Source organism: Gorilla gorilla, chromosome 5, assembly GCF_029281585.2.
Source record: "Gorilla gorilla gorilla isolate KB3781 chromosome 5, NHGRI_mGorGor1-v2.1_pri, whole genome shotgun sequence".
Lineage (NCBI taxonomy): Eukaryota > Metazoa > Chordata > Mammalia > Primates > Hominidae > Gorilla > Gorilla gorilla.
Window position 1 is genome coordinate 62,062,014 of NC_073229.2, and position 11,877 is coordinate 62,073,890.

The 11,877-nt window shown below is 54.2% G+C and overlaps 1 protein-coding gene across 1 annotated transcript; it reads right to left on the reverse strand.

Annotated features, from left to right (window-relative positions):
- Positions 1–549: 549 nt before the first annotated feature.
- NFKBIE (NFKB inhibitor epsilon) lies at positions 550–8,272 on the reverse strand. Its single transcript, XM_019029009.4, has 6 exons — positions 7,323–8,272; positions 4,905–5,007; positions 3,974–4,196; positions 2,835–2,923; positions 2,427–2,666; positions 550–1,665 (listed from the first exon to the last, which is right to left on the reverse strand). The coding sequence occupies exons 1-6, from the start codon at positions 8,102–8,104 to the stop codon at positions 1,600–1,602; spliced, it is 1,503 nt and encodes a 500-aa protein (XP_018884554.2). The 5' UTR covers positions 8,105–8,272; the 3' UTR covers positions 550–1,599.
- Positions 8,273–11,877: the final 3,605 nt, after the last annotated feature.

Here is an 11,877-nt window from a genome sequence, read left to right on the forward strand (position 1 = left end):
CCGCGTGGCCCGGAGGCAGACGCGGCTTGGGTTCCGGGGACCTGGGCTGCCCCCGAGCGCGGGGAGCCCCAGCCCTGAAGAGGCGCCCGCCCGGCGCGTCCCCTGTGCTTTGTCATCGCCCTTCATAAGCGTCCCAGAGGTCATGGTGACCATTGCCATCTTGTGGACAGGACATTGAGGCTCTGCATCCCAAGCCCCTCCTGTGTTAGTTTCCCCGTTTTCTGACAGGATGAAGGTGTCTCCTTCCTTTGTTGGCTGGGTAGTAATTCTGTCCCACTTCCCATGATCTTCAAGGCTCTACATGGCCTCGCCCGCGTTCCTCGCCCACTCACTCGCCCGCTGTGGAGCCCCACTGGCTTGCTCTCAGTTCCTCTAATTCACAGGCTTTCCCCCTAATGCTCTGCCCCCATCCCTTTACTCATCCTTACATCCCAGTTGAGATGATAACTCCTCAGGCGAGGGTTCCCGGACCACCCAAAGTATGACCCTCTACCGACTCCATCCTTTTCCTTCCCACTATTCTTTTCCCTTCATAGCACCCACTGCAACTTGTAAAGACATCTTTATTTGGATGTTTATGCTTTTAACGGCTGTCTCTCTCACTGGATGAGACGCTCCAAGTGGTCAGAGACTGTGCTGGTTTATTGCCCCATGCTCTTCATGCCAGCATAGGGGTGACCTAGCAGGGCCCTCAAAGGTGAGGAATGGGGGGAAAAACGTGGAGTCAGCTCCCTTGTGCCCAGCCTCCCTGGGTTACCCTTATCCCCAGGCTCCTCCAGATGGTAACCCCCAGGGCAGTGGTGAGGGCTCCAGGGCATGTGTCCTCTCATTCTTCCTCCTGTCCCTCCATCCCTCATCATTTCCACAGCAAGGACAAGGGTCTGTGCTGGACACAGAGAAAGGCCTGGAACTACTGGCCTCTGACCCCACCCAGCAAGGCCCTACCGTGCTCAGGGGACAATTTCCTTCTCTCTGTCTCTACCACAAAGTCACAGGGCAGGCCTGTCTAAAAAGCCCCAATGCACACAGACATGCATGCGCGCAAAACAGCTCTAGAAGGGAAAAACTTTTTTTAACGTCTCTGCCATTTTAGTGTCATGTTACTGAAACTTCTCTTCCCCAGTGGCTCAGTTCAGAGCCTTCCGTGTGAAGTCTTTAAACAACGGTGTTTCAGGGTCCTCAACAGCAATAAGATGGGAAACCTCTCAGGGTTCTGCTTGCTCCTATTTGAGTCTCTTCTCACTCAGGAGAGTCCATGCTTCCTACTGGTTGGCAGTTTCAGGCTGACCCAACATGGGTAAAACAAGAGCACCTGCCATTTTCAAGAGAGGCAAACAGGCTTCACCCAGGATACCTGGGGCTTTGGGCGTCTTCCAAGAATCCCTGTCCACCTGGAAAGCTCTTCCTTCCAGACTGGCTCTCTTCCACTTGTAGTCCCTCCTCCTCAGCTCAGGACTGTACTGGCTGGCCCCAGGCTCTGGCCACAGCAGTCCCTAGGGCACCAGAAGAGCACACAGCCTGGGCCCAAACTGCAGCAGTTATGGCTCCGGCTTCCAGATGGAGAGGTGGAGCCCCGAGGATCCCAGACCCTGCCTGGCTTCAGTCGGTACACAGCAGCAGTTTCCCTGAGATCTTCAGGTCATCAAAGGGCAAAAGGACAAGGGACTGAGAAGGAGAATGGAGAGAAGCAAGATCAGAGGACATGGGAAAAGGTGACTTGGGAAAGGGGACCCAGGGAAACCTGTTGGGCCACTCCCTCCCCACCAAATGACAGTTGAAGACCATCAGGGAACAAATCTTCACACGAATCCTCAAAATAGTGGCCCCTCTGGGCTTGGCAGAGCCCTGAGGACTTAGACAAGCCTTCCTTTTCTAAGATAATGCCAGAATATCCGAGTTAGGAGGGACCTTAGAGGTGATTCAGCCCATGGACCTGGAGTTGTTTGTTGTTGTTGGGGGGTGGTGGAGGGGGTGCTGGGTACCCACAGAACATTTAGGTTTCTTTTTTATACTGAACATTTAAAAATAGGAAAGACTGTACAGGAAAATCTGAGTTTCACCTCTCAAAAAAGTCCAAGACCAGGAAAAACTGGGCCTACACTCCTGCTTTGTAAGCCGTTGCTGAAGCTGAGTACAGAGACCCTCAGGGATGGCTCTCTGGGTTCTTATAGGCCTCACCACACCATGGTCTCATATCTGGCCAACTTCACTGATTCACTTTAACTGCAGGGTCCCTGTAAGAGTCCAAATTTGGCTCCCTGGTCCTGACCAACTAAGGAAACAGGCTCAAGTTCCCACAGTTGGTCAGTGGCAGAGTCCTGGTTATACCCCAGGACTCCTGGCTCCCTGGCCCTTTCAGCTAATGACAGAACCTCTCTCTGCTATGGGTGTGCGAGGCCCTGGAGAGCAAAGCATATGCCACTTACTTCCTCAGTCAGGTCCTGGGGCGTCTCATCCTCCACATTCCGCAGCAGGGAGTCAGCACCCGCCTTGCACAGAGTGGATGAGATGCCCATGAGACCCCGGCCAGCTGCCAGGTGCAGGGGTGTGCACCCGTTCAGCATGCGGGCATCTACCTGGGCACCAGCCTGGAGCAGGAACTGTACCAGGCCCCGCTCTTGGGTTTCCACAGCCAGGTGCAGCGCTGTCTTACCACTGGTGCCCTCCTGGGGAGGAATAAGGATGTCAGCCAAGGCCCTCAGAGGCAGTGTGCTGGGCCTGGGCTCTGGATAAGGAAGTGAATGCCACCACTTCTGACTGCTCGGCAGGGGACTTGGGGATGTGTCAGGTGGGGGCAGGCCCTGGGCCGGGCAGTGCTTTGCTGGCTGTCTCACCTGCACATCAATGTCAGCTCCATTCCGAAGCAGCAGTTCCATGAGTGGTTGGTTCTTCTGAAGGGTGGCAATGTGGAGACAAGCCAGACCTGGGATGGGGTGAGAGTGAGGGTGAGGGCTGCTGATCTGCATCCACCAACTCCCTCTCTTCTGGGACCTCCCTACCACTCAGCCCCAAGGGACTCACAGCCCACTCAATGTCTCTAATCACAAGACTGTTAAAATGCAAACCCCAAAACCCCCTCAAAAGTCTAAGGGGAAAGGAACTCAAAGTTTCCACCTTTTCAGAGTCATGTTATTGAAACTTTCATGCTTCAGGGGTCAGGCTGCTGAGTGACACCCCCAAAGAACACCCTCCTCCTATACACAAACTACAACACACACACACACACACACACACACACACACACACACACAACCTGCCTTCAAGCCCAGTCTGAAAGCCACCTTTTCTGAAAAGCCACCTAAGATCCTCATGCCCCCAGCCCTTTCTCAGGGGCCACTTCCTTCTGTGCTCCCCTGGCCTTTTTGCTCTCCTTTCTGGTCTGGACACTCCTGACCCTTGCTTAGTAATAGAGATTTCGATTCAAATTTACATTCTTCACCTCCCTCAGGGCCCTATTCAGATGTCACTGGCTCCATGAGGCCTTCCCGGACCACCCTATTTAACAATCATATCAACTCTCCTACTCCCCACATTCCTTCCTCTCACTCTGCTCTGCTTTTTACTACAGCACTTACTTCCTTTTAACATATTACATAGTTCACTTCTTATATTTATTGCTCATCTCAATCTTTCTCTATTTTGCACACAGATGCAAGTGTAGCTCCTAGGATAACGTCTGGCACATAGAAAACCCTCAGTACATTTCTGTTGAATGAATGAATCAGGTCATCTAATCTCTATTAAATTAAGTATCTTAAGGGCAAGATTTAGTTTTCTTCTCAGCAGGCAGTAGGTACTGGTTAAATTCGAAATCAAATCATCCATTCATTCATTTGGCAAAGATGTACTGAATATCTATGTGCTTACAGTGGGAGGGGCACCAATGGACAAGCTGGGACCCTCCCTTCCCCAAGAGTGAGGTCCCTATCTCCTATGCCCTCCTCATCCCACAGGCCCTTAAGACTGTCCACACCTTGCCAGTTTTGCAGCTGGAGGTCCAGAGAGTGAGATGTTCCTCTGCCTGGCTCTGGCCGCCCCTCCAGCAGGCAGCGGGCACAGGCCAAGTGCTGGCGCTGGCAGGCCACATGAAGGGCTGTGTCACCATGCCGGTCCTGTAGTGCCCGGCTGGCCCCCTTCAGCACCAGTGCCCGAACTGCGCCCGGTTGGTCCAGATGTACAGCCAGATGGAGTGCTGTCTGGAGGCACAAATAGAGGGTCATGGGGCCACTGCAGCATGCTCCCACCTCTGGGAACATGCTTGGGCTCAAGAATCACCAGCTGCCAGCATCTTCTTTGAAAGCAGCTTATAAAGGCCATAACCTGTTCTTCCAAGGAAATACTACCGAGCCCTTCCCCTGTCACACCCCTCCCCCACCAAGCTCTTGGGATCCCAATTCTGGAAGCAAGGTGAAGAAAGTAGCTCTCTGCTTTTCTTGTAAGTCACCTTAGGCCCTGGAGAAAGGACATGTAGGAGAGTCTAGCCCCTCACCCTGTGAGGAGACCTCTGTTACCCCCAGGGGTTAGGCTGCAGGAGGAAAGATAGAGGCACTGGGCAGTCTCTCCCTGGCAAAACTCTCTGTTAGGCTCCATTCAGATGGCATCTCCTCTGTAAGCCTTCCCTGGCTGCTGCACACAGACACCGGACCCTATAGCAGCTGGTATGTGTCTCTATCACAACTCTTGTCACCAGGCTGTGTATTTAGCTGTTGATACAAGTCCCCCAGCCCAGGATGCAAGCACCTCAGAACAGAGGCCATGTCTTACTTGGGTCTGTCTCCTCAGTTTCTAGCTCAGTGTCTGGCATATGGTTTCCTAAGTGAGCAGCCTTTGGACTGGTATGGCTGCTGGGAATGGCTGCCAGGGCACAAACAGGTATCTGGGCATAACATTCTCTTGCCACCAACCTGGTAAAGGTTATTTTGAATGTCCAGGACCTCCTGGGGCAGCAAAGCCAGGCAACAGAGCAGCACCGCTGGGGCCTCATGAATCACTGCCAGGTGGACCAGCCTAGGGGAGCAGAGGCGGGGCTTAGAGTTAGGGCCCAGGCCAGAGGGAGTGGGTTGGGGTCTTGGAGTTAGAAGGAACACATCAAACTTTAACTAGCTACCCATAGGGTAGGTCCAGGAAGTGAGAATGTGGGCCAGGAAGTGAGGGTTGGTGTGGGAAGCCAGGATCCTAGGGTTGGAGCTCCAAGTTCCCACTGCTGGCCTTCAGGAGGGCCTTGGCTGGGTGGGCATGTGGGCAGGGTGCTGACAGGACAACAGCCTTCCTGTCCAGCCTGCCCACACCCACTCCTCTTTGCCCTCAGGGCTCTGCCAAGCCAGCTGCAGCTCAAAGCCAAATTGAAAGCTGCCGAAGTAGTCCAGAGGGGGTTTCCAGGGCTAAGCACCCCACCACCCCAGCACACAGGAAAGGAGACAGTTGCAGGGTCACCCCGTACCCCCAAGCAACTCAGTGTTACACATTCCAAGGGAGAGACACAGAAACTCTTGGAAGAGGAGCAAGGAGACAGTGCAGCATCCTGTCCTGCTGCCCTTCCCTGGGAGTCAAGAGGCACCTCTCAGATAGCACAGACCAGGTCGGGCCTATCAGAGGCCCTCCATTCCTGTGTGCACCTCCAAGAGGAGGTCTTTGTAGTGCAGAAAATGTATTTGTTGAGGGGGCCAAGAACCTTAATCTAGGGGTAATGGGGGCAGTTGGGAGGGGAAGTTCCAGTCTTGGGGTTTCCCCACGTCAGGTGGGGAAAACGAAAGCCAGTGATGGAGGGTCTAGGCCGGGACAGCTGCCTTGGGGCATTAGTGAGGGGGGTAGATTGCCTAAAAGGCCCGTCTGGGCTGGGTAGGGGGCTGCTTGGGCAGGAGGGTGGCAGGCTTTAGCAGCAGGCAGCAGGAGAGGCCCAGGAGAGTGACGGAGGGAGGGAGGAACTGCTCTGGAAATCCCCTAGGCCAGGGCCTGCTCTCTGGGTCACATTCTTGCAGCCACCTCCCTCTCTCCCCCAGTATCCCCTCCTCCCACTTCCTCTTCCCACTTCCATACCTCCCACAGCCCAGACATCTCCAACAGAGGGAGGAAAGTGCCCCCTCCTCTCTGGGGACTCGCTGGGGAGCCCGGACACTTCTCCCCTCCACACACACACCCAATCTGGACACAACACCTGCTTCTAACTAGAGATGGAAAAGGCTGGGGCTGAGAGGCTAACAAAAGACGGCAATGTCAAAAGTCCCCTCTCCTTGGATCAAAGGTCATCAGTGGTATCTTGCGTGCAGCCCCCAAAACCTTGGGGTTCTGGGCCTGAGGGCTGGTGATCCAGGCAGAGTACAGAAAGGACTGGGTCACTCCTCTCCCACCCACTGGGTCCACCAGCTGTCTTTATCAATGGCCACCCAGGATTAGGACCCTGCATCTCCAAAAAGCAGGTTAGGACAGCCACCTCCTGCCTCCCCTACTCCTGTTTATATGAGCACCCTTGACCAGGGATTCCAGCCCTCCCCAACTCTATTTCTCATCCCCAGTTCCCAACCTTTCCCTCCTCTGTCAATGTTTTCTTCTTCCTGGGGGGCTAAATCCTCAACTGGCCAACCCATCCCACACAACTGCCTTTTACTTCAACTGCCCTCTGGCCCACTCCCACCAAACTCCATCTGGGTCTGGAGGAGGAAGGGTTAAGTGAGGGAGTGAGACACGACAGTTAGTGGGACTAGGGGCTCTGGAGGTAGAGGATGTCAGGGACGCTGACTCTAGCCCTCACTTCCCCTTTCTTAGCAGAGGAGGAAGTAAGCTGGGGCAGCCAGCCGCCTGTCTGTCTGCTGGGGCAAGAGTGCCCCAGCCTGGCTCACCCCGTCCTCCTGAGGACCAGTCCCAAACCTACACCCTGGTGGCACCCCCCATGCCTAGCTTCCTGGCCCCGACTGGCAACCTGTAACTGGCACCTGTTGTTCCTTGAGACAGAGCATTCTGAGGTCAGGAACTGGGAATCCCAGATATTGAGCAAATAAGGATGTCCCCTTCCCCAGCAAGAAGAAACAAAAAAACTGGACTTGGTCAGGGGAATTTTCTCTTCCTAAGGGTGGATTATTGGTAGATTTCCAAGATGCTAGCTGGGTTAAGGGTCCTGCCAGCTCTGCCCACCCCGAAATGGGAGGACAGAGATGATTCCATGGCCTGGCTGAACCTCAAAAGTGGGCTGAGAGTTAAGTCTGGAGTTTGGAAGAGCGAATGGGGACTTGAAGGATCTTCACGGGGGAGTGGGGGTGCCCGACCTGTTGCGGCTCTTGGGCAGGCCCAGAGTTAGCATCCCGATTCAGCCTAGCCCCCATACTCACGTGTCTCCGTCCTCGGAGATGTAAGTGAGTGCTTCCAGCTGCTGAGGGCTCAGCGCCCCCACGTGGGGGAGTGGCAGGCGTGGGGCCGGGTCCTCAGCCTCGGGGCCCCCCAGCAAGGACAGGGTCTCGGTGAGCGAGGAGGAGCCATAGGTGGAATCAGCCCGCTCCCCATCCGCGTCTTCCTTCTCCTGTGGTTCCTTGGCGGGCCCCGGAGGATGGGTGCAGGGCTGGGGGCTGCCGTCCGAGGGCCCGGAGGCTGGAGCCGAGGTGGACTCGGGTAGGGAGCGCAGAGAGCGCAGAGACTCAATGCCAGAGTCGTACTGGCTCTCCTCCGCCTCGTCCGGCCCCTTCCGCGCCTCCGACATGCCCGCGGCTCTGGCCGGCGGGGGCCCGGTCTGAGCAGGATCCGGCTCCGGGCTCCGCCGCGCCGCCTTTCCGGATTGCGGGTCCGCTTGGCAGAGCGGGCGCCCGGCCCGCGGCGGCCTCCTTCCCGGGCTGTGGGGCTCCGAGGGGCCGGCGCGCAGCGAGGACAAGGTTCGGAGCGCTGGCCAGGTCCACCCAGCGGTTACTGTGGGCAGCCGAACCGCCCAAGCGGGTCCTCCTCCTTGCCCCGCCCCTCCGGACCAACAGGGTCGCCTCACGCAGATGGCCCCGCCCCCTCCCCGCCCCCGGCGGGCGCTTCCGGAAAGAGGCCCCGCCCCTCTGGAATCCCCCTTCCCGGGCTCTGCGTAGGCTTGGAGTCTGTGGTTCCCGGGCCTTGACTCACTCCGTCGTTGATTCATTCACTCATTCATTCATTCATTCACTCTTTCCCCCTTCCTCCTTCACTCCATTCATTAGTTCCACGCATGTACTGTTTCCTTCTTTCACTTCTATTTCTTAATTCATTTATTTTTATTTTTTATTTTTTTGAGACGAAGTCTTGCTCTGTTGCCCAGGCTGGAGTGCAGTGGTTGATCTCGGCTCACTGCAACCTCCGCCTCCTGGGTTCAAGCGATTTTCCTGCCTCAGCCTTTCGAGTAGCTGGGACTACAAGTAGAGACAGGGGTCTCGCTACGTTGCCCAGGCTGGTCTCGAACTCCTGGGTTCAAGCGATCTGCCTGCCTCGGACTACCAAAGTGCTGGGATTACAGGCTGTGAGCCACCGGGCCCGGATCATTCGTTTTAAAAGAAATATCTATTAATTGTCTGTACAAGCTGGCATCTTTGGGGGAGGGCATGTAGGCGATGGGATGGGGAAGCACTGCTTCCTATCCCCTGCCCATTTATCTCAATTTCTCTTGCTTTCTCATCTTTCCCTATCAGTGCCCAGGGGTACGGGTAGGGAAAGGGGACTCCCATTATCTTTAAAGGAGCAGTTCTCCTGGGTCCTGGAAGACAGTCTCCTGTGTCAACGTCCCACATCACATGGAATTGGGCATGAAAATGTTTTTTTGGAAAGAGCGTCTTCTCAGGGAAACTGTTGTCTAAAAAGCAAAGTGGTTGTGGAGTTTCTTCTTCCTCAAAGGGTGAAACCCTGGCCTTGGGTAGTTACAGTTTCTGGTCAACCCCAGCAGTCAAGGAAGTGGGGTCAGGTTGGGGAGGCCCCAGACATGCTGGGTTGCACTCTGCTCAGGTCCCCAACACAGCCCCAATCTTAGTCCCAAAACATCTTTCCTCTTTCACTGTCCCTGGGCCTAGGAAGGCCATGGGAGCACCCTACTACAAGTGAGCCCTAAGCCCATGCTCCATGATTTATTCCCTCATTCCTCCCCACTATTCCAAGTGCTATCAGCCTAACGCCAGCAATGCCCTTAGAGGGTTATCCCCAAGGGAACATGTAGCTTTTCCATCTCCAGCATTGGGGAAAGGAAGGTGGATGAGTGTAGACAGCAACGTTTTGCAGGGGGGAGGCCAGCTTTCCCACAGCCCTTCCCCTGCAACCTCATTTTATTCATCCATCATTCACCTACTTGACAAACATGTATGGAAGGTCTCCTGTAATGTCTGACGTTGTTCTTTCTACTGGAAGCAAAACTGACGATCACAGTAATAACCAATAACCACCCCCCATGACCAACAAAAAAATCCCATGGTCCTAAAAAAGCTCCTTGGCAATTACAGCTCAGAGTGGTTGGGATAAGACAAAAGTGAGAACAGGGTGTTGTGGGGGCACACAGTGGGGCCAGCTACTCAGTGGGGTGAGAGGCAAGGAAGCTTCCATTTGAACTGAGAATGGGAAGGGAAGAGAGATAGGGAGAGGAGAAGGACCTAGTCTGTGGAGGGTGATTGGAGGCAGAAGAGTTGGGGGAGGGCTGAGGGGAGAAGATGGCCCACTGTTCTTCAACCCCATGTAGGACCAGAGTGGGAAAGACGTAATGAGCATGAAGCCCAGTGAGGTGCCACGAGGGGAAAGGCCTGGGAAATTGAAGCATCTCCTTCTCTTGCGTCAGCATGATTTCAGATGTTCTCAGTCTCCTCCCCTGACATGTTCCTCTCCAGTCCTCAAAGGCTGCAGCAAAAGTATAGTAATAAACTCCAGACCCAGACCAATTGGGTTCAAAATTTGGCCGAGCGCGGTGGCTCATGCCTGTAATCACGCCTATAAACTTTGAGAGGCTGAGGTGGGTGGATCATTTGAGGTCAGGAGTTCAAGACTGGCCTGGCCAACATGGCGAAACCTCATCTCTACTAAAAATACAAAAAGTAGCTGGGCCTGGCGGCACATGCCTGTAATTAATCCCAGCTACTTGGGAGGCTGAGGCAGGAGAATCACTTGAGGGTGGAGGTTGCAGTGAGCTGAGGTCACACCACTGCACTCCAGCCTGGGCAACAGAGTGAGACTCAGTCTAAAAACAAAAACAAAAACAAAAAAATCCACACGAAATCTGACACTATCATCCCCATTTTAATGTTGGGAAACTGAGGCCCAGAGAGGTGAGTTGACTTGCTCAAGTTAAAATAGAAAGTGCAGAGATGGCTTCTCATCTAATCCAAAACTTTTACATATTTTTTAGTGGAACCTTCTTTTCTTTATCAAGAGGTAAACCACATAGGGTGGGAGTGTCTGAGCCCTCTGCAAGGATGTAAGAACTCAGGAGTGTGCAAGGACCTCCTTTTTATTCATACAGAGGCTGAATTTAAGGAAAAACCCACTTAACCCAGCCAGGTGTTTGGCCCTGAGCCGTAACAGGTGTGTGGCAGTCCCTTTTATGGCCACATGAGGTCAGCATTGAGTCACCCACTGGCCCCACTACCAGAGCTTGCACTCTTGACAGGAATCCTTTCCAACACTCCAGGAATGGGGAGGGGGACCATGGCAGTGTTAGCTGAAAGGGTGACCTGGGGACTTTGACTTACGCCACAGCATGGTTAGGGACCTGACCTCGCCTCCTCAGCTCCAGTCTTCTCTGAGGCTGGGCCCCTCGTCTTTCTCTCTGTTGTTTTCTGGTTCCCTTTGTGCCCCCACTCCCCACCTCCACCCACCCCAGCTGGGCTCATCTTCAGGAAACAGGCCTGGTTTCCATGGTGACCAGCCGGTCAGCTGGCTCCTTCCACCGCCCCCTCCTTCACCCCCCTTTCTTGTAGCTTCCAGGGAAGGGTACTGTGTGTGAATGGAGAAGGCAGGGGTAGCCTTTTGTCTCTTGGGAGCTCTAGGGTTGGCCAAAAAGAGCTAAACTGTCCCTCCTCCAAAGCCCTTTGAAGTAGAGACAGGAAGGCAGTGGGGGTGGGTGTCAAGAGGAAGATTATGGCGCCTAAATGGGGAGCACGAGAGGATCCTCTGTGGGTTTGGAAAGGCCAAGGTTAGGGGCTCTGCTCTCTGTGGGGGAAGGGGTTGAAACTGGAACAAGAGGGGCTGGAGTTAGCTGTGAGGCCAGCTTCCCAAAAAGCATGGGCAGGAGATGCTGGAATGAACCACTAAGTGAGATTCTGCCTCTGCCAAGGGAGTGAACCAGACCTCCGCCTCTTCTGGACAGCTGCCTTCCTCTGGGCAGGGAGAATGGACCCATCAACCTGGAGAGGACCATGCAGGCTGGATAGCTCTAAGCAATAGGTGGACAGAGAGCCACCTTCACCTCACCTGGAAAGGGAAGAGTAGTAAAATGAAGGCAGGGCCAGGAGTGGGACTAGAGGGGTGGGAGCAGTGGCTCTCCTGTCCCCAATAAGGGGAAGGAACATCCTGGGCAGATCAGTGTGTTTGTACCCTATCCCCCAAAATCAGACATCGAGGCTTTGCCCCAAACTAACTTCCTACCCACAAATATTCCCCATAGATTTTGAGTGGGAAAGATCTGAATTCTAGGACTAGCTCTGTGAGTGCTAGCAGGTGACCTTGCGTAAGCCATTCACTCTCCCTCTGCCTTGGTTCCCTGTGAGTAATTGGGGAGAACAGTTACTGTATGTCAAAGACTCTAATGACACATAGTAGGATTCCACAGTGACTGTGTATGCACAAGATTGATCATGCATGGCTTTTATTATATTCTTCATAATGGTTGTTTTTCATGTTCTTTTCTCCCCATTAGAATTTGTGCTCATGTTCTTTTCTCCCCATTAGACTTTGTGCTCCTTGCAG